The sequence below is a fragment of the Ovis aries genome, chromosome 20, assembly GCF_016772045.2.
Source record: "Ovis aries strain OAR_USU_Benz2616 breed Rambouillet chromosome 20, ARS-UI_Ramb_v3.0, whole genome shotgun sequence".
Classification (NCBI taxonomy): Eukaryota; Metazoa; Chordata; class Mammalia; order Artiodactyla; family Bovidae; genus Ovis; species Ovis aries.
The window spans coordinates 44,282,856-44,310,072 of record NC_056073.1 but is presented as its reverse complement, the minus strand read 5'-3'; the positions used below and the strand labels follow the sequence as shown (position 1 = coordinate 44,310,072).

Genomic DNA, 27,217 nt, shown 5'->3' with positions numbered 1-27,217 from the left:
GATATGTTCAAAGACTCAGAGAAACACACATAATTCCCTGTGAAGATCAGGCAGGAAATGGGTGAACTCAGGTGGCAGGTTTTGAGCTCTGAGGCAGAGAAATCTACCTCTTAGACCTTTGTAGACCTTGTGCTTTTAAAGTGTGGGTCTAAATCATACCCTCTAAACCATAGAGCCCCATATTAAGGACAATTTTGCCTTGAAAAACTGGAGGACACTTTTAAAAAATATAATTCAGCTTTTCAAAAGCTTGGACTATGAGTAATTCATTTAATTTAGAAATGCCTGTGAGTTCTTGGCAATCACAGAGCATATTTAGAAGTCTCTTGCAAAGTGAGAAGAATCTAACCTACAGATTGCTTTCACATGTAATGAAATAGTTATGACATCTAAATGGAACAATTTATGAGGTTGACATTGTGTTGTTTCTGGCACATTTGTCTAAATGTTTACTAATTTCTATTAATTTCTATTTTGCACTTTTTGTATTTTGGAGCCAAAATTTTTTATTCAGTGCTCCAAGGTTCCCGTAGACACTGGGCATTCTGCCCACAGTGCCTAATGGATATAGCGGCCCTGCACACAAAACCCAGTGTGAAAGAGACCAATGAAATTAAGTCAAGGTGTCAATGTGTATGGTTTCCAGGTAATCTGGGGAGTTCTTTCCACTCTGGGCAAAATTTCCGGAGAGCCAAAGAAAGAGCCACACAATCAATGGGAACAGCATATACACTAGCAGTGAAGTATTTGCATATTCAGTGCAGCGTATAAACTCTGAGAAAGGAAAGAAAAATGCCAGGGAGAGGCACCGGTTTTTTAAGGCCCTGCTCTGCAAATCCCTTGCCGGCCCTCTCCATGCTGTGCGTCATTTCATTCTTACAGCAGCCCTCGCAGGGCCTTATGACTATTCCCATTTGACAGACGAGGAAACTAAAGTCTAAAGAAGTTCGGTCACTTGTCAAGAGATTTACAGCTACAGAGAAACAAAACCAGGAGTTGACCTCCCCCAGAGCCCAGGCTCTTTTCACAACACTCATGCTGTCTTCTTTCAGGAAAGGGTGGGGATGATATGATTTTCTTTCTTTCTCTAACCACTGATTTAATAAGTGACGAATGTCATTTTCTGTGGATGGGATGCAGGAAGTGGGGTGGGGACTGGAGTTTCCCAGAGAGCAAGACTGAATTGATACAAGGCAGAATTCACTCTTTTTTTTTTTTTTTTCTGAATGATTCATTAGTAGAAAAAACTCTGGTGGATAAAACTTCTGAAGCCCACAGGCTGTAGCAGCATCAAGGAAATCTTTAACTGTGGAAAGTCCCAAATCACAGGTTGGAACACGTCCAGCCTCCTTCGTGGCCCTGTCACAGCTCGTCTCCAAGGGCAGTCCTGGACCACCTTCCTCGGCTATCCCAGGAGCTTCCCCAAATTCCCAGCTTCCCCCGGGCCTGGGAACCTGCATTTCAACTCACCTTCCCTCTCTCCCTTGCTGACAGGTAAATTTTAAACCACACTTCAGTGGTTTCAGATTTTAGAACTACACTTCAGTGGTTCAGAGCTAGATTCCACTGCCTCTTCTTTCTCTCCTTTAAGAGATTGTAAGGACTAGAGCGTAAGCCACCAGGAATGGCCAGTTCTGGGTTCACCACCATTTTGCAGCCAGGAAATTAAAAGGGAAAACTGGATATGGGGCTCTTTAGTTAAGTCAGGAAACGAGAACTATCCAATGAGAACTCACACAAACAAAACCCCTGCAGGGGGTTTATCTTGGTACATCCTTCCAAGTACTGAGATAAACTCTTGGGGCCTTGGCTGAAGTCATCAGTATGATTCTCACCCAGTGAGAAGCTCCTGAGTCAGAGGAGATTTGTTTTTTAACAAGCACAAAAAAACGTTTTGCTTTATTCTTCTAAATCCCAAAGTGACAAAGATACTATCAATTAGCTCCAGGGTAGCATATAAGTATGCCAGTATTTTTCTCACACTGAAAATTTGAAGGAAGAATGAGTATTTGTTTTTTTCCTACTAGCTTCAAAAATTGAAGAAAAATCTGTGGCCAAAGCTCAGACCAGATGGGTGTATATGTTTTTAACAAAATAAGTTAAAGAAAGAGTTAATATGTGTGTGTTATGGGAAAAAAAAATCATACCTCTTTCCCTCAAGTGTCAGGAATTAATTCAATGATTTTAAATTTTTCCATAAAAGATTATCTTCTCACTTTAACGTGAGAAAGCTGAGTGTAAGCAAAATTGTATTTCATGTGTCATTCCTTGAAATAATCAATCATAAAGTTACTTTTCAACTAGATACAGTAACAGACCATCACAGACAAGGATTCTGTAACTGAGGGAGATGCTGACATAAGTTTTTTTAAAATTATTATTCTTATTTGATTTATTTATATTTTCTGTCTATGCTACACAGCATATGGGATCTTAGTTCCCTGACCAGGGATCGAACTCTCGCCCCCTGCACTGGAAGGGGGACCACTGGACCATCAGGGAAGTCCTGATGGCAGTTTTTAAAGCAGCTGTTGGTACTCAGAAGATTAAAATGACCTGTTAGCAGTCAGCTCTCCCCACTACAACAAAGGAAGAAAGGAGGGAAGAAAAAAGGGGCGAGAGAGAAAGAGCAGGAGGCATGGAGGGAGGGACAGGAAAGACAAGAAGAGGACAAGCCCACTCCCGTGGGGTACGAGCGAGTGGTCCAGTGGCAGCATGGAGGTGGCAGCCCAGAGCCAGTGGCATTGACGACTCGAGGTGAGGCCAGGGGTCTCACCGGGTGTGTGGCTGAGAAGAGCCCGGGCTATGCCTCCTGCCTCCGGACGTGAACAGCCTCAGACCTGGATGGCTCGAAGCTCCACCCTCGGGGGTTTGTCTGCCCCTGTGCTCAGGAAACCTCCCCCAGGTTTGCAGCAGCATCCTCCACGAAGGGCTGGCAGAGCGTGTGCCCTTCCAGAATCCGACTTCCTCCTATGGAAGCACATGCCACTTGCTTAACCACTGATTTCAGAATTAAAACAACAACAACAACAAGTGCCCAAGGGTAACCTCAGCACCCCGACCTCCATCCAAGGGAAGGTGCGTCAAAATCTCTCCCCTTTAAGTGGACAGAGGGTTCAGGAGTCAAGCTGCGGAACAGTTACACAACGGGAAGAAGTCCCAAGTTTCAGACTTTTCAGGCTTGGGCCTAAAAAGGTTTGAGTCTGAAAATGAAAACACCTTCCTGCCAAAATAAACTGTGATGGACGCTCAGACCCCACCACCTTTCAGCCAAGCATTTCCTGTCCTGCCACAGCACCCCCACCTGCTCACACCAGCTCTGATGAGGGAGGGCTATTTTTAAGATGCCACAGCCAGGACCAAGAATGAGAGAAGTTATTTATTTATAGTTACACCTTTCGAGCATTCTTTCTCTCCCTTATCTCCAGGAAGGCATCATACATATCTCCTGGCTTGACTCTCCCTTTGAATTTAAAATCCCTGGGATAAGAAGGACTATGAAAGGTCACAGATGCCATCCATGACCTCTAGACTGGGATCGTCATCCTGGACAATATACAAGTTGGAAAACTGTTCACTCCTTGAGGAATCCATCCTACACCAGGCTTGAGCGACACCTGTGCTTACATTCGTGGCTTTGTAATTTAAAAGATTCCAACAGTAAATCCCCCTACTTTTTTTTTTTTTCCAACAGAGGGTTCCATTATCATGCAAATAGACATTCCATTATCTACCTGGGATTATAAACTCAGACTCTTGTACTGGGTTTTTCGAGGCAGGGCGTATGTACACATCACGTTCTCCGCATCAGCAAGCTCTTCCTGGTGTCTAGCTGCATCCTTTCATTCATAACTCAGTGATCTTTTCTCATTCTGTTAAATGAGCCCCTTCTTAATACCAAGACTTCATAGGACCCACTGCAGATCCTTGGAATTTGCCAGTAAACCAAACAGAAACGCCCTCCCTTGTGAAGTGCACAGAAGTTTCATCTTCCAGTTGGCTCCTACTCCCACCCACCTCCACACACACACACACACAAGTTCACGGCCATTATTGTCTTCACAGCCGTTTCCCCACCTGACATTTGGTGTTGGCTGATGTCTCCCTGGTGGCTCAGATGGTAAAGCGTCTGCCTACAATGCGGGAGACCAGGGTTCAATTCGTGGGTTGGGAAGATCTCCTGGAGAAGGCAGTGGCAATTCACTCCAGTACTCTTGCCTGGAAAATCCCATGGACGGAGGAGCCTGGTAGGTTACAGTCCATGGGGTCGCAAAGAGTCGGACGGGACTGAGCAACTTATGCCCATGACTATGACGTCTCTCGCTACAGCGTAAGTGTTGTGGAGGCCACATTCCCTCTTGGATTCATCAGGCTATCACAAGCATCGAAACTAGGCTAGATGCTTAAAACTCCTTCAATGGTCTGCTTATCTCAAATTCTTACAGCATTTGGAATTACAGAGAGTGCTGAAGAGGTCTTTCTTTCTTTTTTTTTAAGATTTTTTGATGTGGAGCATTTTTAAAGCCTTCATTGAATTTGCTACAATCTTGCTTCTGTTTCATGTTTGATTGTTTGTTTTTTCTTATCTGACAGGCACGTAGGAATCTTAGTTCCCTGACCAGGGACAGAACCTGCATGCACCCTTGCATTGGAAGGCGAAGCCTTAACCATTGGATCACCAAGGAAGTGCCCTCACCTTTTTTTTTTTTTTTTTTTAGTATGATGCCTTTCTAAATACCCTAGCTCCACTATTTTTACCCACCGCCTCAGGCATTGTTATAGGAACTACTAGAAGGACAAGAGGCTGGCTCTTCTCTGAATTCACTAGTCTCTGTGTTAAGTGAGTCGACCTTGAGGCTGATGGCTCTCCAGAACACGGTGGCTGGCTTCACCCACTCCCCCTTCCTTGCGGCCTCGACTTCTCGTGCATTCATGCAGCCAGCCGTGTGGTGTCATGGCCAGTGGGGTCATAATCGAGCTTTTAGTGAAAGGAGAGTCCTTGCTGCTTCACTATGCTTGTGCAAAGTATGGTGCCTTGTACTACTCAAGGGAGAAAGAGAAAAGACTGGACTGTGGAGTGCAGAGCCCACGTGTAAAAGCAGGGCTATCAGAAAGATGGGAACACTTGACGACGCGGTATAACCTGGCACAACTCGGGAACCTGTAAGGGCTATGGATCAACAGTACTTGGCATGGGGTGGGTGTTCAAGAAGGTTTTACTGACCAATGAATGGAAAAATGACTTCCCCTGTCAAAAAAAACGTGCAAGCTAGAGTATTCAGACATTCTTACTTCTTGGAAGATTTACTTACTTCTTCGACGGCTTCTTGGAAGCTCCAAGTTCTTATTTTAGGAGCACATAGACACATATTTTGATTGCAATGGAAAAAATTAAATAAGAAGAGAAATCCAGCTGTTGTTCACTCACCTTTTTACTTAGGTGGGGACCGTTAGCGCCCCCAGCGCCTCTCTGCCCTGAGGGTGGCACTTGATACACATCTTGTTCCTGGGTCCCATGGCCGGTGGGGACTTGGTAAATTCCCTGATTTTGGTAGGAAGGCGGCACTTGGTAGATGGTGTCTCGAGGGGCGCCCTGTGGGTTTGGTATTTGATAGAGCTTCTGTTGGCCAAAGGGCGGTGGCCCCAGTCCCGAAGTGGGCAGGTCCTGATTGGAGGAGGTCTCCTGCACTGGGCCAATCAGAAGCTTCACCCGGTTGCCGGGGACAATGCCCTGCCGGCCGTGTAAGGAGCAGAGCCACCATCCCTCCAGTCCTCCTGTGTTCTGCTCAATGACAGTCAGGATGTCTCCCTTGCGGAAAGCCAGCTCCTCGGCACACTCCGGGACATTGTCGTACAAGGCTCGGGCCATAAGATTCTAGGCAGGAAAGAAGAGAGGGGGAACGCAGGTTAGCAGATGAACTGAGTCCCTGAAACACCTAAGCCCGTGCTCTGATGGAGAGGCACACTTCCTGGAAAGAGGAGGATCCAAACAATGGGCTGTAAGGAGAAAAACAGATGGTGCAGACAAAAGACAGATCCATACGTACTGTGTCTGCCACCAATGACATCAGACCGCCTCCTCGGAAAAGCTCGGAACACCACCGAGTGCTGTGTTCCAACAGCAGAGGCTGTGCCAAGGGAATTACGAGGAGCTCGGCAAAGGAGCTGGAGAGCAGTTCACTCTACAAAGCATTTTTCTTCCTTGCTCCAATCCAGCCGAAGGAAGAAAAATATATTCCAAGATATTCAAATGGACTGCAACAGACATTTTTTAAAAGTATATTGGAGGTAAAGAGAGTCAAAGAACATTCCCCCCAGACAAACAGCACAAATGGCGTTTATATCCAGTATTAAAATGGAAACAGAAGTACACTGATCTCTGCCTTGGCAGGCCTTAACAATTCATACTCTCAGTTGATCAAGAGGTCTTCGGATACAGGGAGACTCTACAAGCGGGGGATGTTTCCATGATAATCCTGTGCAGAGTGCAGTGACGGTGGTCCACACCTCCAGACCCGAGCATGCGGAGCTCCAAAGAGGTTACCCCACGTGGGCAGGCAGAGGCCGCCCCGTCCCCTCTGGTACTTTGTTCCCACCTTTCCTGAGGGCCCCTCCTCACCCCGCCACTTTATTTCCTCCTCCTTGAATCTCACCATTCACATCGGAAAGGCTCTGCCTTCCCCTTTCATGGGCCCCAGACACTTTCTCTCTTTGTGTGAAGGCCTGTCTGGCACTTTCAGTACGGAGCAGCCAGCCAAAGCAGGCATTCGGCGGGGAGCGGGTAGGCAGGACATGCCGACGTTCTTGGAAGTCTTTCAAAGGCTGGGCGATTTCATTTCTTGGCATCAGTCACGTCTCGAGGCATGAGGGTAGCCTTCCCCACCCCGATGCCGGCTCCTTCCCAGCACACACAGAGCCCTGGAACGTTGCAAATTCATCTCCAGCCATCGGAAAACTCAAGACGGTCTCTTCAGTGCTTCACTAGACAGTTGGGATGCCCTCGATGTTGGGGTGATGATGATCGGCTGCGGGAGAAAAGACTGCCGATTGGATGGAGTGTGCTCTGATGACATACCCGTGGAATTTGGGGCTGTTGTTGTCTGGATTTCTGCCCCCGTGTTTTCTTCTCTAAAAATGTGAATTTGATCTTTCAGCCTCCTGCTTTTCAGCCCTTCATCACTGACATGCACGCACCATCTCCCCCTGTACTATGCCCCATAACCACAGGTCCTGTGCTGTGGGTCTGTCCCCTGCTCAGTGGTTGGGGAGGTTCCTACTTTTACTCTGTTAACCAAGCTCCTCTGAGTACAGTGCAACAGCTTAACAGGAAAGGAGAGGAGGAAAGGAGATGAAGCCCTGGAATTCAGTGCCCAGGAAGCCTGGTGATGCTCTTTAAGAATAAGACTGCAGTCCTTGTTCTTGACGGTTTTCTGATCCAGGAAGCCTGTAATGTAGACAGGAGGGCAGAAAAGGGAAGTTGAAGGATACTGAGGGGTTTGTGTTCCAGGTGAAAGCTGTACTTGGTATTTATATTCTAGGAAGCTTCGGGTTCCTTCTAACAAAGGTTCACACACAAAAAAATAAAAACACACAGCACTGTAACATGATGTGAGGAACCATTTAAGGATGAGTCCTAACCCGAAAATCTCTTACGTTTCTCTTCTCCCATCTTGTGGGTGATCTGTCCTTGAAAGAAAATTCATTGAGTTGAAGAAGACAAGACTCTTTTCCTCTGTATCTAAATGATGGGAAGGAAATTCAGTCAGTTCAGTTCAGTTCAGTCGCTCAGTCGTGTCCAACTCTTTGTGACCCCATGGACCACAGCATGCCAGGCCTTCCTGTCCATCACCAACTCCCGGAGTTTACTCAGACTCATGTCCATTGAGTTGGTGACGCCATCCAACCATCTCATCCTCTGTTGTCCCCTTCTCCTCTGGACTTCAATCTCTCCCAGCATCAGGGTCTTTTCAAATGAGTCATCTCTTCACATCAGGTGGCCAAAGCTTCAACATCAGTCCTTCCAATGAACATTCAGGACTGATCTCCTTTAGGATGGACTGGTTGGATCTCCTTGCAGTCCAAGGGACTCTGAAGAGTCTTCTCCAACACCACAGTTCAAAAGCATCAATTCTTCTGTGCTCAGCTTTCTTTATAGCCCAGCTCTCACATCCATACGTGACTCCACCAAAACTGTCCTGAGGTGACAGAGCAGGGAGAAGGCTGACCACTCTGGACTCTGTCCCTTTCTCCGAGGCCCATGCAAAGACTGGGAATGGCTGGCAAGGAGGCCCTAATGCCTCCTGACATCAGGAGTGACAGGGTTGGAACCAGATCTATGGGAGTTGAGGGTCCAGAGCTTGATACTGGTGATCAAGAAGGGAAAGAAAAGAAACAGAACAGGGACTTCCCCAGTGGTCCAGTGGATAAGACTCTCCCTTCCAATGCAGGCGGCCTGGTTTCCATTTCTGACTGGGCAACTAAGGTCCCCTATGTTGCTCGTGGCCAAAAATCAAAAACAGAAACAGAGGAGACTAGAAGCGTGAAAGACCACAAGCCTTATTTGCATACATGAGCTCCAGGCATCTGGAGCTGGGCACGGCTGTGGAGCTCTGGGAGGCACTGAAGTGGAGCCACGGGCCACAACCAGCTCGAGGCGGCTAGCAATCCCCGCATGAAGGCTAGTCTAGATGGTCTCTGCCTCTTGCCCCCATGACCCTCCACCACCACCAGCTAAGCCGCACGTTCAGGTTTCTAGACAGGCTGCCAGAGCCGCTTCTCGTGGAAAACCCAGGGAGCCGCTTGTGGACGCACCGTGGGTGTCTTCTGACTAGCTCCTCCTCCGTGCCCACAGAGACTGGGATTCAGGGAGTCCGGTGAGGCTCCCCTGCCAGCCTGGTGCCTCAACACTGAGAGTTCTTCTCAGCCTCGGCCTAACGGGAATAAGTTATTTACCACCTGCATGAGCTACAGGGAGCCAGCAGCCTCACACACAGAGGGGTTACAGCTCCTTCAGAGGACCTTCAGAGGACACTTGGACCCGGCCTCCCTGTTCCACAGATGAGGAAACACATCTGGCAGAGGGGACAGTTAATCATCTGCCCAAGGCCACACCTCGGTGGAGTCAGAGATGGGAACAGAACTGTAGTCTCTTGGCCTTCCAGGCCACCTTAGTTCTAGTTCATACTGTTCTGCAAACTGGGCTCCTTTCCATTTTACAGTAAAGCTTTGAAGACGACGATTCTTTTTGTCATGTCTAGGGAATAAGCCAATTCTTGGGGTTTGGGGTCTTGGCTGTGTGACTTGGGCAGATTACTCCCTTCAACCTTTGCACCAGAACTTCCTCATCTGTAAAATGAGAATGAGGATAATATCCCTATGTCATGGATTTGCAGTGAGGATTAAATGAGTTCATTCAAGTCAGTCCTTGAACATAGTGGGAGACTTGGGAAGCAGTGATGACTGTTTAATGTGTTGATGGTGCTTTGATGGTAAACTTCCTAGTAGGTTACCTCCTCAGTTCACAATCAAGGGTTGGTGATACTATTATATATACTTTATACATCTGATGTTTCTCTTGCTCATAATTACACTTCAAGAGGATCATATCTTGAAGCAGTATTTCTCTGAATTAAGAATGAGTTCTGGTCACTGCAACCTCTTGTTGAGTATTTGCCTACAAACAACAAAAGTGAAATCATTGGTTGATTCAAGAGACCTTCTGAGACAAAGTAAAATAATAAAAGTTTCCCAGGTGACTCAGTGGTAAAGAACCTGCCTGCCAATGCAGGAGACAGGGGTTTAATCCCTGGGTCAGGAAGATCCCCTGGAGAAGGAAACAGTATTCCATTCCAGCATTCTTGCCTGGAAAACCCCACGGACAGAAGAGTCTGGTGGGTTACAGTCCACGGGGTCTCAGAGAGTCAGACATGACTTAGCGACTAAACAACAATGGTATTTCTGGAAAAATTTTATGAGGTTCCAGAAGAGTACCACCCATCAGAAAATGTAGAAAAACATGGGCAAAGAGGAGCTTGACTTTTGAAAACACTCGATATGTTGAGGCAAGAATTTAGTAAGAAGATAATAGCAAAATTAACTTCAACCAGAACAGGAACCATCTCATTCAAAAGTGCACAAGCAACTCACAGACAGGCAGGTGAAGAGTTAATGTCCCTGGCAAGGACAAGCTGGAGGGAACCTTTCTCTCACTGGTTCCTTAAAGGCCACAAAGTCAGAAGGTATCTCTGCATATCTCACAAAAACCCAGGCAAGACAGTTTGCCTGGTCAAGACCTACTGCTTCGCCCACTCCCTGGGATATTTATCTCCAGGGCAGGAAAGGTCAACACAGAAACACATCAAGGGAAGATAAGAGAGCTATGTAATTTTATATCCAGCTGGATGGTTAGCCTCCAGAGGCTGGCAGTTAGAAATGCGGCTAGAGCTTGGCAAAGCACCAACACAGTCGGGGCACAGAACTCGAAAGCCAGAAGAACATCAAACAATTATAGTCCAACTTGTTCACTTTACAAATGAGAAAAACGAGGCCCCAGAAGTTAATGATTTGCCAAGTCACCTGGCAAGACGGTCAGAGAGCTGAGCTAAGAATGCGGGCCTCTTGTCTCCAGCTCGAGAATTAGGATGGTATTTAATAAAGTCAGAGGCATGTGCTACAAAAGCTGTGGTTCTAATTAGGATGGGAAATCTGCATTTAGAGTCATAAATCCTATTTGAGGGACTCTAATTGTCTCAGCCTGTGGCGCTGACCCCACCCTGGCCTTACTTGAAACTGTCCTGGGCTTCTATGCTCCCCATCCTGGTTCTCCTTCTTCCCTTGAGCTCAAAACCAGTCATTTCCCTTCTCTTCCACAGGACATTAAAAAAATTTTTTTAAGGTTTATTATTAATTTATTTAGCCGTATAAGTTTATTTAGCAGCGCAACATGCAGGATCTTAGTTCCCCGACCAGGGGTTGAACCTGTACCCTGTGCAGAGGAAGTGCAGAGCCTCACCCCTCAACCGCCAGGCAAGCCCCTATTTTATCCCCCCTATCCTTTTAGTGGTCATGTTCCAAAAGGATCTCTCTTCTTTCTGAGCTCGCTCTCTACAGGACATCTCATTCATGCTGATGGCATCGAAACACCCAGGTGACACTCAGATCCACAGCTCCAGCCTCGATATTCCCTCTCCTCTCCAGTCCCGTACTTCCCATCATCTAGTGAGCATCTTCACTTCACATCCAAGTGCCAAAGCCCTCTTCTCCTGGTCTCTCTCAGTGAACAGCAGGCACATAGCTGCCCAAGACTGGAGCCTCAGAGGTTTGCTGAGTCACTCCACAACCCGAACCCCAATCAGCTGGGACCTGCTCATCCTCCTCACTGCCGCTCCCCGCTCAGGCCACCAGTGACTTATTTTTGGTGGGAAGGGAGGAGAGGGCAGGTACGGCAACTGCTTCCCAACTGGTTTTCTTGCATTCAACTTCTTCCCACCTCCAAACCCATCTTCCACATCACCAGAAGAGTTCTCTGGGCCCAAAGTTGGTTCCCTTTCTAGTTCTTGTTGATAGCATTTCTTGAGATCAAACCAGTCAATCCTAAAAGAAACCAACCCTGAATAGTTACTGGAAGGACTGCTGCTGAAGCTGAAGCTCCAATACTTTGGGCACCTGATTCAAAGAGCCAAGTCATTGGAAAAGACCCTGATGATGGGAAAGACTGAAGGCAGGAGGAGAAGGGGATGACAGAGGATGAGATGGTTGGTTGGCATCATCGACTCAATGGGCATGAGCTTGAGCAAACTCCAGGAGATAACGGAGGACAGGGGAGCCTGGCCTGCTGCAGTCCATGGGGTCACAAAGAATCAGACACAACTCAGTGACTGAACAGACCTGTACCATCCCATTCAAGACCAAGAACTCCTTAAGTTCAGGGAGGCTGTTCTTGGGCATTTTCAGAACCAGTGTCTGAAGCAAAATACTCACTCTTTGTGTTTGCTAACTTGAAATGGACTCTTGATTCTGGTTCTCTACAGAGAGGGTGAAATGGTTTTCTAGAGATGTCTGCAAGGTATGTGGTGGAGATTTTGGACGTGGGGAGATGAACTACCAGGACCAGAAAGATAAATGGTGCGTCCAAGTCACTAAGCCTCAGGGCCAGAGAACGTGGGAGGCGGCCGGCAGGAAAGCGCCCACCCTGCCCTCTTAAAACAGGATGGGGCGCCTGCGTCTGCCACAGAAGCTCTGAGCAAACAGGAAGGCCAAGAGGAGCCGGCGTCCCCATCTGGTTAAACACAATGGTTTCTGTGAGAGCCTTTCTCTCCCTTCAGTGCAGCAACCAAGGTCTGCCGGTGGGTGACTGAGCACCATTCACGCTTTGCCAGAATGCTTGGCTGCTGTGATCCCCGGGTTCCCAGGCTGTACCTGAGGACTGGGAGGAAAATGCCCGGCGTTACAGCAAGTACACAGAGCTCTGGACCACACTGGGTTTCCAGACCCGCTCTTGCCTGCCCTGCTACCAAAACGTCGATTGCGCATTACTCCTACTGCCAGGGAAATGATCTTCCAAATACGGAGAGGTGTGACTTATAATTTCCATGACCATTTATGCCGTTCTCTGAAGAGAAGTGAGACACAATGACTGGTGTGTCATCCTCCCGTCCCTCCCCCCACCCCGCCTGGACGGATAGCATCATCAATGGCCCAGCTTCCTCTTATTATTCGGCTTCGTTCTATATTTACCACGCAGGAGCTCCTGCCAAGGCCTTGGGCCGCCACATTCTCAACAACGTGACTTTCCTGCGCCCAACCCCAGCCCCCCCCCAAACTTTAGCCCTGGACTCCGGCAGGGACATGCGCACAGAGCAAAGGAGGAAACGGTCATGGTCAAGGAAATCGGTCCCCAAGGAAGTAGCTGGGGGATGAGCGTGAGCGAGGTCTCGGGACACACGGGAGAAGAGCAAGAGGATCTGGTGTCTTTAGTCTGCCGACAAAAATCAGCTTAGGTCTTTTCCATTACAGTTTATTATGAGCTTTAGAATATGATATCTTGTAATAACCTATAATGGAAAAGAATTTTAAAACGAATACAGATACACACACCTATGTGTGTGTGTCCATGGGATTCTCCAGGCAAGAATACTGGAGGGGGTAGCCATTCCCTTCTCCAGGGGATCTTCCTGACCAACCTAAGTCTCCAGCATTGCAGGCAGATTCTTTACCATCTGAGCCACCAGGGAAGCCCTGTATGATCCCGTGTATACATATAGCTTCCCAGGTGGTGCTAGTGGTAAAGAACTCGTCTGCCAGTAGGAGACTCAAGAGATGCCGGTTCGAGCCCTGGGTTGGGAAGATCCCCTGGAGGAGGAAATGGCAACCCACTCCAGTATCTGTGCCTGGAGAATTCCATGGACAGAGGAGCGTGGCAGGCTACAGTCCACAGGGTCGCAGAGTCAGACATGACTGAAGCAAGTTAACATGCACGCAAGCATGTAGATATATATATCTCCAACTCACTTTGCTGTAGAGCTGAAACCTAACACGATGTTGTAAATCAACTCTGCTGCTGCTGCTGCTAAGTTGCTTCAGTCGTGTCCAACTCTGTGCGACCCCAGAGACAGCAGCCCACCAGGCTCCCCCGTCCCTGGGATTCTCCAGGCAAGAACACTGGAGTGGGTTGCCATTTCCTTCTCCAATGCATGAAAGTGAAAAGTGAAATCAACTCTACTTCAGCTAAAAAAACAATCAGCTCCAGTCTGAGAGCCATCAAACCGCTTTGGCTTTCTCCTGCTCCCATCTTTAGGATATAGTGGGATGTGAGATTTCCACAAAGAAGGACACAGTCACGGTCCAAAACCCTGGATATCTGCAAGTGTCTGGGTTTTGATTCCTGGAATACTTGGTTTAGACCTGGATTCTTTCATCAGATGACATCTGGAATGTGGAATTTTTTAAAGAGCTGAATCCTCTGGAGATTAAGTAGTAGATACAAGGCTTTCAGGTTTAGGAGTCAGAAGATATGATGCAGAGCGCATCTAAGGTTTTTTTCTCAGTAATATTTTTCCATTGCGACCTGACACTTTTCATTAGGTGCCCTGAACCAGCTGCAGAACGGCAGTGTGACATCCCACGAGGTGTCTAGGAATACTATAGTCCCTAGTCGTGTTTCCTGACCTCTGGGGAGAGTGTCCACCAAAGGTCCCTCTGCACTGGGACCGAATTTCAGTCAAAGATTTACATATCCTGGGAAGTGCTTCTGAACCCCTATGATGATCACAAAGCTCACACCAGTGTCTTGGACTTTCTCTGAATATTCATGTCATCTACTTGGCTCCAAGTTCTCACATCCTCTAAGATGTTCATTCCTGAATGGAAGGTGCTTTTAAAAAATGTGGCCTTGGGCACTCGTCTCCCAGAGGTGCTCTTTGACCTGCAGTGGCCCTGACATGCACGGTGCGGCTGTGCCCCGGGCATGGTGGCCCAGGAGGCGCCCAGGTTTGGTTCCTTCCACGTTGGCCTGCTCCACTTTGGTGAGGGGTGATTCAGAACCCAGCATGACTTTGTGGTTCACAGACCAGAGGGGCATTAGTTCTTGAGAGCCAGTGAGAAGACAGACCTGATGCTCACTGCAAACCTGGATATTTTTAATTAATTTATTAATTTTTGGCTGCCCTGGCTCTTTGTTGCTGCACGTGAGCTTTCTCTAGTTGCAGAGAGTGGGGGCTACTCTTGGTGGCCGTGCTGGGGCTTCTCATTGTGGTGGCTTCTTTAGTTTCGGGGCACAGGTTCTAGGTGCATGGACTTCAGTAGTTGCGGCATGCAGGCTCAGTAGCTGTAGCTCTCAGGCTTAGCTGTTCCGAGGCCTGTGGAATCTTCCCAGACCAGGGATCGAACCTGTGTGCCCTGCATTGGTGGGCGGATTCTTATCCACTGTGCCACCAGGGAAATCCCAACAAATCTGGGTATTTGGATGTCAGAAGAATTTTTCTATGTAACTAGATTTTGTAACACGATATGGAGAGCATAGTTGAGATGAAAGAAGTGGGTCTTCAAGTGTTGGCTTTCTGCCTGCCCTAGAACAAATGCTATATATTTACCCCTGATTTTTGAGGTCGATGCAGGACAGAAATATCCACAGGCTGGGACCTGTTTACCAAGAAACCAATGGTGGCTGGGAGCAAATTCTCCGCTTCAAATAAGAAAAATGGGAAACAGGTTGTCAGGTGGTGCGGGTGTGCAAGTAAGTGTGCGACTTCACAGCCAACTTCTATTGCTTCTTGGCTGGCTGTGGAGGATGGGTTTGATTGCTGACATTAATTGAGAAAAATAAATCAGCTTTTGCTCACAAGTTTGATGATATACATGTGTCTTTATGAGCTCAATTCTCTGCTCTTTTGTGGTTTGGGGATTTTTTTCGGGGAGCTCCTGAGGGTCTGAAAGAAGGTGAGAGAACACCCAGGTTTCTGTAGGTACTCAGAACCAGTAGTCACCCATGGCTTGACCAGACCCACCAGGCTAGAATTTTAGACTGAGAGGGAATCCCAGAGATCACTGTAGCCCAAGCTTCTTGTTTTACAGCCCAGAGGGTCTCCTATTAGATAAGCAGCAAAGCGGATCTAGCATCTGGTTCCCTCTTAATCTCGGATTTTTTTTTTCCTGCTGGACTAGGGTGTGCTTCCTGAGAACCTTCTCCATCTTAGAATAGAGTACCATTGCTATTAAGCCTCAAATGCTGTAAGCATTTGTCCCAGGTTGCCTGGTTTTGATAGATTTAAGCATAGTGTATTGGCAAAGGATCAAAACCATGGGGCAGGCACAAATGCTTTTCAGGGTCTGTCCCTAGATAAATCTGACAGGCGCCATATAATGATGACGGCCTGACACCCACTCACCCAAAAGATAGGTTTTATTAACAGCAAAAAAACCATCTGGATTTCAGCCAACATTACAGTGTTGGTACCGAATGACTTCTATTTGCCTGTCTAGACAAATCCCTCTAACATTCAGGTACTTGGGGAAGTGAAATGAGAATTAAGTCATAAATGAGTAGGGGACTCTAGTCCACAAATATTACAATATAATTCCCCCCAACTGTATTAATTCCCAATAGTCAAAACACCCAAGTTGTAACATCTAATAAAGCATATTTCAAAGAAGGGAAAGATCTTCCTATTTTCACATGCCCATCTATCTTATCTTCCTGCATCAAGGTATGCAGTCCGCAAGGTATGAAGTTATATCTAAATCCATGAATGCATATATGTACATATGCTATCAATCTTTGCCTCCCAGCCAGAACACAGCTGATGCAACTTGGGTGGCACCCCTCACTGGAACTCTTAGATGACTCCTGACCTAGGTTTGATGCCTGATTGTTATTCTCCTACTTAATTTCTGAAGTCCTCAAAGAGTTTTTAAAAAATGGATTTGTACACGTGGTTGAGCAGGTATATACAATCAGAGACTGTCAGCACTGCATTTGCAGAGTTGCCTCAAGAAAGAATCTTTAGATGCTGAGAAGCTAATCTTCGCTTCAGGTGATATGTGGCCATGTTCAGAGGCATTTTTGGTCGTCACACTGCGTGTGCGCATGTGCGGATGTTATTGGTAGCTAGTGGTCAGAGGCCAAGGATGCCGCAATGCACAGAACAGTCCCCACAAGAAGGAATTATCCACCCTCAATGTCAGTAGGGCTGCAGGGTGGGGGGGAGGGAGGGGAAACCCGGACAGAAGGATGCACGAGACATTACTAAATCGATAGAGTCTAATCTCGGTCCTCATCTTGTCAGATTAATGACAATGAGTCACTGCCTTTTGTGCCTCTGTTTCCCCATTTGCAAAGTGGGGATAATGCACTTGTTCTTTATAATAACATCAAGAGGAGCCATGGAATTATATATGCAAAACACTCTGACTTCTTCAGAAGAAAGGGTCTCTGTAAAATCAAAGCACAGTTATGATTACTGCACTATTATGAGCTCATGAAATTGCATCTTAAGAACTGCACTCCTCCCCCTCAAAAAAAAAAGAAAAAAAATTCCTCCGGGGAAAGAAAACAAACCAGAATGATCTCATCATGATTACACCTGCCACACCAAAAAAACAGACACAGTTCAGAGAAGCTAAATTCTTTCCCTCCAGCAACGAAGTAAGCTGCGTCTGTAATTAAGATCTTAATAAGGGAGGGCGGGAGGCTGGATGCAGATGCCGCAGGCTCTGAAGCGCAGAGCCATCCCACCAGGTTTCAACAAGAACAATGGAAACACAGCCCCGGTCACTGCTTCTTGCTCTCTCAGGTGTTCTCTGCATGGTCCCTATTTCAAAGCGGTCTTGCCTTCATTTCTTCACTTCCACAAAGAGAAAGAAAAGGACCATCTTATTATTTACAAGTAAATGTGTGTGTGCTCAGTTGCCAAGTCGTGCTGACTCTTCGCGACCCCAAGGACTGCAGCACTCCAGGCTTCCCGTCCCTCACCGTCTCCTGGAGTAAAATGTTATGTTGTAGATATTATTTAGAAGTAGATTATGAAAGGTGTGCCAGAATCCACTTTAGAAAAAAAAGCCCCGAGGCAATTTTCTGATACAAAGCTGGAAAAACTCAGATAGAAAGCTGACCTAAGGCAAAGGGGATAATGCCCTGGACAGCCGATTGATCTTGGGAGCAGCTTGTGTTTAGTGTCCGGAACAACCACGTGTAAACTTCCCAAGATGGTCCCCGTTTCAAATATCCTTCCCAGGGTTAGACCATCTGTCCCATGTTGGGGTCTGTGAAACACGGATACGTACCCACAGAAGGGAAACATATTTTAAACTAAAAGTAAAAGATAGACATCTAAGTTGTATCTTGTTAATGGATCTGCCTGCATTGAATTGAGGATACAGGAGGAAAAAAGACAGGTACTGATAAGAGTCTTGGATTTAGTCAACAGACGTGTTCTCTCATTGGCAAGGAATCGAGGTCTGTTCCAAGGGCATCCGGGCCTCTGTGGGACTGTCGAGCCGTCTAACTCCACCGTGGACGCCCCTGGGCTGTGTCCTTATCATCCTTTTCCCGGTGCTCACTGCACTTAGCAGCTCTGAGTGGGAAAGGATGGAGAATCAGAGAAGAACACGGAAGTTCTATCCCAGAGGAGCACTCAAGGGAAAAGGGACTTCGAGATGGTTTTCTGCCAGTGTTCTTTTGATGGTCCTGAAGCGGTGCTGGTCCTCTCAGCCACATTTCCTGCTGCTTCTAAGTCACGCCATGAATGACAAGCAACAACAAGCAAGCAAACAAAAAAAAAAAAACCAGTGACGACAACAGGCTCGTCGACAGATCACTAGCACGTCCTTCGAGGAGGCTGCAGCGCCTAGAAGCCCGCTTTCCCGCCTCTGCAGTGTGCTGGCTTGGCTGGTTACGGCTATTCGGGGGCTGAGAGAGGGAAGTCCAGCTCATTCTTTCAGTAGAGTGCAGAGCCTGGGAACAGAGAAGCCTGAGGCCTGAGTCAGCCCCATCTTCTGTAGGAGTGAGGTGCTGAGTTCCGGGTAAACACACCGACTACCACAAGTCAGTGAGACTACGGCTAATTCATACAAGAGACAGCACTGGGTTTCCACGTAAGTAGAAGAAGAAGTTAGGAAAATTGCTGTCTAAATACACACTGCTTTACTTAAATAGAAAGATCTGGTTCAAATCTGAGCTGTATATGCTGTTTGGTGATCACAACTTAGAGTTTCACAAATAACCCCCCCTCCCCAACACACACAACTAAGGGTAAAGAAAGGAATGAAATTTAAATTAAAAAGATGCTATTAAGCATTTTTCTGCCATGCTTGCACTTTCACGTATTCAGGGCTGCTCAGTCTTTACTTCTGGTAAGTATAAACATCAACATTCCACGTAAGGAACAACTTTGGTAGCATCTTATAACTATTACCTTGACATATTAGAAATATCAGGAGGAATTCTCATCTGCAATGTACATACCAAGATCTACAAAGAAATAAGATGTCTTCAAATCAGTAAACCCAGCCTTTGAGGAAGGATCGTGAACCACCTACCTAAATACCATTTAGCACAACTCATGTACTAAATTAATTGGGGAAGAGGTTGAGAGAAGGGACTAGTCTTTTTTGTTTGTTTGTTTTAAAAAAGAATGAACTGGAATTTAGTGGTCCATGATGTCTGTGTGTGTTCTCAGCTGCTCAGTCGTGTCTGATTCTTTGTAGCCCCATGGACTGTAGTCCACCAAGCTCCTCTGTGCATGCGATTTCCTCTGTGCAGGCAAGAATAATGGAGTGGGTTGCCATTTCCTACCCCAGGAAATCTTCCTGACCCAGGGACCAAACCCTGGTCCCTTGTGTTTCCTGCATTGGCAGGCAAATTCTTTACCACTGAGCTACCTGGGTATCCCAGTCCATGATGAGACCTAAGCATATGTATTTAAAAACACTCCACTGGCAGCTTTATTGAGTTGGCCCAAAAGTTCGTTATATATGGAAGATATATGGAAAAATCCAAATGAACTTTTGGCCAACCCAATATTATCTCTATAATTAGCTGCCCCCCCCCCCCCACACCCCACCTCAACCATGAAAAATCACAGTCACATGCCATCACTGCTTATATTTTCTGGGCAGTCTGTTCCACCTTCCTCAAAGTGCATGCCTGAATTCACCTAGATCACACTGTCTGCCTTTCGAAAGAAGGCACTGCTCTTTCCAGTGCGGAGTGGAAAAGGTTACCAATGAAGCATTTATAGTAAAAGGAAAATTGCTCAGGAAGATAGTATTGAGTGAGAGTGAAAAGCTGGCTTAAAACTCAACATTCAAAAACCTAAGATCATGGCATCCGGTACCATCACTTCATGGCAAATTGAAGGGGAAACAATGGAAACAGTGACAGACTTTATTGTAGGGGGCTCCAAAATCACTGCAGATGGTGACTGCAGCCATGAAATTAAAAGATGCTTGCTCCTTGGAAGAAAAGCTAGGACCAACCTAGGCAGCATATTAAAAAGCAGAGACACTACTTCGCTGACAAAGGTGTAGTCAAAGCTCTGATTCTTCCAGTAGTCATATATGGATGTGAGAGTTGGACGACAAAGAAAGCTGAGTGCCAAAGAATTGATGCTTTTGAACTGTAGTGTTGGAGAAGACTCTTAAGAGTCCCTTGGACTGCAAGGAGAGCCAACCAGTCCATCCTAGAGGAAATCTATCAGTCCTGAATATTCACTGGAAGGACTGATGCTGAAGCTGAAACTCCAATACTCTGGCCACCTGACTCGAAGAACCAATTCATTGAAAAAGACCCTGATGCTGGGAAAGATTGAAGGCAGGAGGAGAAGGGGGCGACAGAGGATGAGGTGGTTGAATGGCATCACCAACTCGATGGACATGAGTTTGAGCAAGCTCTGGGAGTTGGTGATGGACAGGGAAGCCTGGCATGCTGCAGTCCATGGGGTGGGAAAGAGTCGGACATGACTGAGCGACTGAACTGAACTGTGATGTTCCCCAGGCGTGTGGAGTCCTCTTTTACTAGTAAGAAATGCCGCAGGGAGATAACTGGAATGTTCAAAGTAAATAAGAGGGAAGTGGGGTTGTTGACAAAGTATAAACGGAGTTTTTTCTTTTTTTAGGGGGACCCCTTTTCCATGCCCACGTTCTTTGCAATCATCCATTGCCTAGGTAACTGGTAGCTATTTTCTGCATTTTAAATTGAAAAGAGAGTATTTCTTCCCAGTGGCCCCATTTTGTTTATCTTGGCAAGGAGGCTTGGTAATTAAGTCTATACGTTACTGGAGGGCTGGGATACAGGGGCTGGGATTTCAAACCAATTTGTTTAGGTTCCTTTCTAGCCCTAAAGTGATCTAAAAACAGATCATCAGCACCTCTAACTTTATACCTCTGTCACTCTGACTCCAGTAGGATAAGGGATGTGGTTTACCCTGAGCCCTACTCACCTCCTGTATCAAATCCACCTCTGATTCTTTAGTCATGACTTTTCTCTTTTTTTCAGTAATATTTTTGTTATGGAAAAGCAATTCTAGTGAAGGTTTTCTCTTACATTTTAACCTATACAGTGCGTCTATCAATATCCCTATATATGAGTATATTCTGAATATTTTATATATCTTATAAATGCATCGTACCATAGCTGCCATTTTTAAATGCCTACTATGTGCTAGAAACTGATGATTTTCAAATATTATACCCTTACAACTATCTAATGAGACAGGTATTATTACTCCCATTTTATAAATGAGGAAATGGAGGCTTGCTAAAATTATACTGTTAAAAAGCAACAAAAGTGAGATTTAAAATAAAATCTATGTTCTTTCCAATAGGCCATATGGGGAAAACTCTTTTAATAGCTATTTGTGTATTTCATGTAATCCAACATTCAATTCAATGTTTGTTGAGTACCTCCTATGAGCAAGGGCCTATAACCTCAGGAATATCAAATCTTATTAATAACAATGAAGATACCAAAGCACTAATATATTAGCAAATGGGGACACAGGTGAGTTGGTACACCCTAGTGTCTGGCGACCACATTTCTACAAGACACAGCCAGGCCCGTGGAATATTTAATAGTACTCGATTATCTTAACATAGTAAATAGGGTTTTGACATAATACAAGTTTTGAGTCCATGCTATCCTTTCAACATCTGTTGGGTTTATACTTATATAAGGAGAGCTGGGGCCTGCTAGGATTGTCTATTTCCAGTGCAGCCATGGTAAACACCTCTCCATGCAAAACATCTCACTTCAGCTTGAGAACAATCCATGAGGCTGGATTAACCCTAGTTTGGTGGTGGTGCTCCCTCCCTCAGTCGTGTCTGACTCTTTGCGACTCTACGGACTGTAGCCTGCCAGGCTCTCTGTCCATGGGATTTCCCAGGCAAGAATACTGGAGTGGGTTGCCATTTCCTCCTCCAGGGATCTTCCTGACCCAGGGATTGAACCTGAGTCTCCTGCATTTCAGACAGATGCTTTACTGCTGAGCCACCCTACAGATAAGAAAGCTGAGGCTCACAGAGCTTAACTTGCCCAAGGTTACAGAGCATCGAGTCACAGGAAACAGAAATGCCTTTCCCCAAACCCCACGCTCTACTTTGCCTCTACTGCAAGAACACGTAAGACCAAGTCCCCGTCCAGGCCCCAACACACAACAGATCCTGGATCATACTTTTTATTCAAGGGCTTGCCTATCAATCTGCCTCTATACAGATAAAGGGTAAGTCTCTCATATTGAGTGGGGCTTACCTAAAGCTGGACAGCCCCAGTGGGCAACCTTGGTGAATTCCAGGTATCATTTAGATAGTGATTTGGTTGAAAGGGGTTAATGAGTAAGGCAGTGCTAACAGAGTAGGGCAGAGGTGAAAAACAGAAAGCCTACTGTAGAGATGATAGGAGACAAAGGTTTAGGCTTCTGATTGTTGCATAGAGTGGATGGATGAGGAGACTTGACTTCTAGCAAGTACAGACGAACCAAATCATGTAGGCACAAAGAGACAGGAGCCAATGAATGGGAGCAGCAAGGGACCACGATTTTCCATAGCAGACTCAGAGGAGAGCAGGAAGACAGGGGTACAGAGAGCGCTTTGAGTGTGTCACGCCTGTGTGGGTGGGGGGAGGCCAGCCCTCTAGAAGTCTGGTACTGGAGAAGTATAATGGATGCTTGAATGAAAAAAATGAGAGACAATGAGGTCATAAGGGCACAAAAGGGGAGTGAATTGGCAGAGGCTTGAAAAGTAGAGAGGAAGTTTCTTTAGAAGTGGGGGGCAGGGGTGCAGACAGGAAGCCGCCGCTGATGAGTTCTTAGAAGAGGACTGATGTACATCCCAGCAAAGAAGGGGTGCTTACGGAATCTTTGTTACGTGCATCTTGCACACTTGGTGCTCTCAGAACACCTTCAGTCCCATAAAGACTTTGATCTCCAAGCAGGTAAGTCATTTAGCTCTGAAAATGGGCTTGCTCAATCAGTGAAACAATACATAAGAAAACTGAATTTTTTTCAAAGCCTCTTTTGTTGCTTTGAAATCTCAGATGGGATTTAAAAAAGAGGCAGGGGACAGGGTGTGTAACACACCGTTCAGAAGCGTATAAAACGTTTTAAACCAAAATGGCAAAGCCAGGAAAGAATCAGGAATTACATATAGACTGTAAGTAAACAGGCTGACTAAATGGAAGACACTCGGATCACATCTTCTCCAGCCACTCTGAGAAAATAAAAACATTTCCAAAGTCCCCTTGAAAGCTTTTCGTTAGTACACACTTTCTGCTTTCCCTACCTACCTTACCCACATTCAGTCAGAACCCAAGAATCTGGACTTCAGAATGTAGTTTTCTTATTTGTAGTCTAAGTTTCATCTGTAATTTTCTTCAATCAAAACATTCAAGAATGAATTTGTTGAATGGCAGACTAGATAAATAATTTAGAGTTTCAGTGTACGCACACAGGATACAGAAATTTGGCCAAGCCACAAAAGCTGCTCAGCTATTAGAGATCAAACAGCCCAGGCCTGTGGGGCACTTACCAGGCCTGGGCCTGCACAAAGTGGGCGGGGCCTCTGCTCAAACACAGCTGTGCATCCACCTCTCAATTACCCTCCTGGCAGAAAGTAGCAACAACCCACCTCCAGACCCTCAGGAGGGAGGCCTTCACTGAGCACCATGGCCACTGAGGCATAGCCCCCTCACCCACCTCCAGTATTGCAGAGCATGCTGTGTATATTCAAAGGAGCTTGGGGAAAATTCTTAATAAATGAAGCCCCCCATAATTTACTGATTAGAGAACTCCAGATGGCATCCTTTAAAGAGCAATGGAACCTCAAGTGCATATGAGAAGAACGGCTCCCTTCTTATGAACAAATAAAAACACATACAATGTAACCAAAATAGACCCCATATAGGCTAACCAGCCCCAAAATTCACCAAAGTAATAGCTCGTAATAGCTTGCATTCCACCGTGCTCAAGATGACTATAAATGCATAGCTGGCTGACTTGGAACTATGTGTAAATTCAAAATGAGTGGAGGCTTGGTTGTTCTCTAGTTATGATCCCTGAAGTAGCCAAACCAGATAATCTGGTTAAAAAAAAAAAAATCTTATAGTGACAGGATTATAAATCTCTCAGTGAGCATTTTTAAGTCTTAACTGAGCTAAATTTATATTGTTTAGAGCAACAGAATATCTAAAAGGTAATTCCCAACTCCAGGGTTTTACAATCTAATAATTATCTGGCTTTACTACCTAAGTGGCTTCAATGCAATGACTGTCAGACACTCATTTCACTTTGCTTTGTAGGGGCACTGTTTAAAAAAAAAAAAAAAGAACCTATTCTGCAGGGATACTTCGAATGACATAGAGTCTTGAGCTACATGGGAGAAGAAAAAGCAGTCACACAGGACATTTTAGGAGGTCACAGATAGTTCTTTCTTTAATAGTGGTTTAAAGTCACAAGTTCTAGAGCCAGATCACCTTGGTTCAAATTCCAGCTCTGCTACTTTCCAGCTGTGTGGTTTGGGATAAATTACCTAGCCTCTCTGAGCCACAATTTCCACATCTGAAAATGAATATAAAGTATTAACACTACCTCATGGAGTTAATTGGGAAAGCTAAATATGACAACCCTGTATTGTCATGGTGAGTCTTAAAAACTGTTATTTATCATTCCTCTACCTTTGTGTCATCTCCTCTACTTAAAATAACAAAATCTCCTCCTGAAATAGTCCATTATTAAAAGAGAGAAAATAGATTTTGTAAGAAAGGGAAAGTAGATTGCTTCAGCTATTGGTTCCGTTTATACTCACCACAAGGTGTCAATCTGTCATTTGGTTAGTTGGGGAAGTCAGAAGTTTTGCTGGTAAAGATGCCCACAAGCTAATAAAAATCATATCTTCACAGCATTTGGCAGCGTGTTTGCCAGCAGAGAGGCAGGGTTTCCCCATGAACGCCAACCACAGTTCACATCATCAGCTGCCATGATGTTTTCTTTCCACAAAATAAAACTAAACATGATGAGGTCACTGAATAAAAGTGACTTGAGACTTTTTGTCACTTTCCAGACTGCAGTACTCTATGCTAAAAACAGCTATTTATACTTTCCAACAATAAATGCAGGAACACATTTTCTCCCCCACCCCACCCCCGACCTCACCCAAGGTTTTTATGAATCTAAAGGCATTTACAGTAGGAAGACGAGGGCAAAGATTCACTGAAGGCTAAATAATATGTGGGGACTTAACATTAGTGATATCTTATCACTGTTCTAAATAAAGGAACTGCGTAAATACCAGTGGACCATTTCAAGAATGAGAGCTTTCCTGCCAGGTAGAAGGATCTGCCTCTGGTTGTATCCTAATGTCAAAAATACTAAGAATCTTCAGGATTATCCATCTCTCTGATCTTTCCTATTGAGGCAGAAAATGGAAAGCTGATAGTTGTGATAATTGATACCCCTGGCCTTCAGAGGGTTCTAACCTTTTCAAGGAGAACTATAACTCATGCATCACAATAGATACTTTCAACAGTTAGATTTAGAGCTATTGAACATGATTTATAGCTTTTGAATAAAAGGCTTATCACGGAGGTTAGCCAGTGGCTATTAGCCAGGACTGAGGATTTACAACCTCACATTTAAGAAAGGATGAGCCAGAAGCTGGATGATTCAGAAAGAAGGCAAAGTAGCTCTCAGCTGGTACAATCCTGCAGGTCAGACAGGTAATTCAAATTGCCAACCCCCGAGCATAAATACCTTGCCAAAACGCATCTCAATAGCAGTATGTTTGTTTAAACGTGCTAACGTAACAATAATGCTCAGTCTCTTTTTCAGTCCTGTGGGACTCTTTGCGATCCTTTGGACTGCAGCCCTCCAGGCTCCTCTGTCCATGGGATCTTCTCAACCCAGGGATCGACCCTGTGTCTCTAGGACTGTGTCTATTCCAGAACAGAAGTGTTCATCCTCCAAGGAAAATTCACCTTCGATTCTGTGCAGTCAGCTTGAATAGGGGTCTCTGGAAGCTGCTAGCCTGGTTAGATGGAGGCAACTTAGACAAAACAGTATATTCTAAATAAGTTATAATCCTTTTTCCAGGAATAAACACACAAATGCATGGGAAAACAGGCTGCTGAGCGTCCTGACACTTTTTTGAGTTTCAGAGACAATAAACTGGCTGGAGCCTTCAGACCCTCCGTCCATTCAAACGCCATGAAAGTATTTCCAAGAAATAGCATATATTCAGTTGGTTCTGAATCCAACATCCTTTATGGATAGCAAAATCCTCCATCATCAGCTGTATAATAGTACCTGGAAACTTTAAGTTCTCCCACTAAAATTATATATGGCAAACTGCTTCCCAAAGCGAACGCTTTAATGCAAAGGATGAAAACTGCTTGAAAACAGCCAGCCTGAGAGACTTAGCACTTTTGATTCTTCTCTTACTACGGCTCCGGGGGCGTGGGGGTAGTGGAGGCTAGGCCCCGGGAGCCGGGAGTCCTGAGCCCAGGCGCGCTCCCCTTGGAGTTAGACGCCCTCCGATCTGCAGTGACTGCCATACCCCGGCGCCAAGACCGAGACCGACGCCGGGGAACTTGCAGCGGGGGTGGATTGGGCGCGCTGCGAGCTCCCGGCGTAGGTCTCAGAGGCTGGATCTCTGCCTGCCTGCTTGTCTGGCAACCCGGTGACCCATCTCAGAACCCCTCTGGGGGCACAGTAGAGGAGTTGTCACAGTGGTGGACACACACATACACAGAGAAACCTTCTGCATAAGTCACTCTTACCTTATACTTCATCTCGGCAGCGGTGAACTGAGCCGTTTTCCTGTACTAGCGAGACTGCCCTAAGCACCGGCGAGCCCGCCCCTCCATCGAGCGCTGGGCTTAAATGCAAGCGAGGACCGCCGAGCTTCGGGCCGCTTCTCCGCGCAGCACCGACCTCGGTACCGCTCAGCCCGCCCAGCCTCTGAGCTCACTGTTTTCGTCCGGGCCGGCAGAGCACGGAGCTCGTTTGCATATAGCCTCGCCATTGGCTCGCGGGCCAAGGTAACGCAGACGCCCCGCCCACCCCGAACTCCTGGAAACTGACAAAGAACTTGTAATGCGATCATTTATTTTTACATTGTCGGAGAGGGTGGAAAAGAAACTCGGGAACCTTCCCGGAATCCTACCAAACCTTATACTTTATCTACCCCGAACCTCTACCAAAACCCTGGGAAGAGGAGATGAACACTTAAAAAAAAT

At 46.1% G+C, this 27,217-nt stretch overlaps 1 protein-coding gene across 4 annotated transcripts in view; it reads right to left on the bottom strand.

Annotated features, from left to right (window-relative positions):
* Positions 1-27,217, bottom strand: part of NEDD9 (neural precursor cell expressed, developmentally down-regulated 9) — a 272,334-nt gene that overhangs the window by 26,214 nt on the left and 218,903 nt on the right. For 2 of the 4 annotated variants that reach the window (XM_060403510.1, XM_042237341.2), the window contains exon 3: positions 5,429-5,875. In XM_060403510.1, coding sequence (XP_060259493.1) covers positions 5,429-5,875 — 447 coding nt within the window. Of the gene's footprint in view, positions 1-5,428; positions 5,876-6,653; positions 26,942-27,217 lie in introns of those variants that run through there. The other 2 variants (XM_042237342.2, XM_015102844.4) reach the window with 2 other exon arrangements.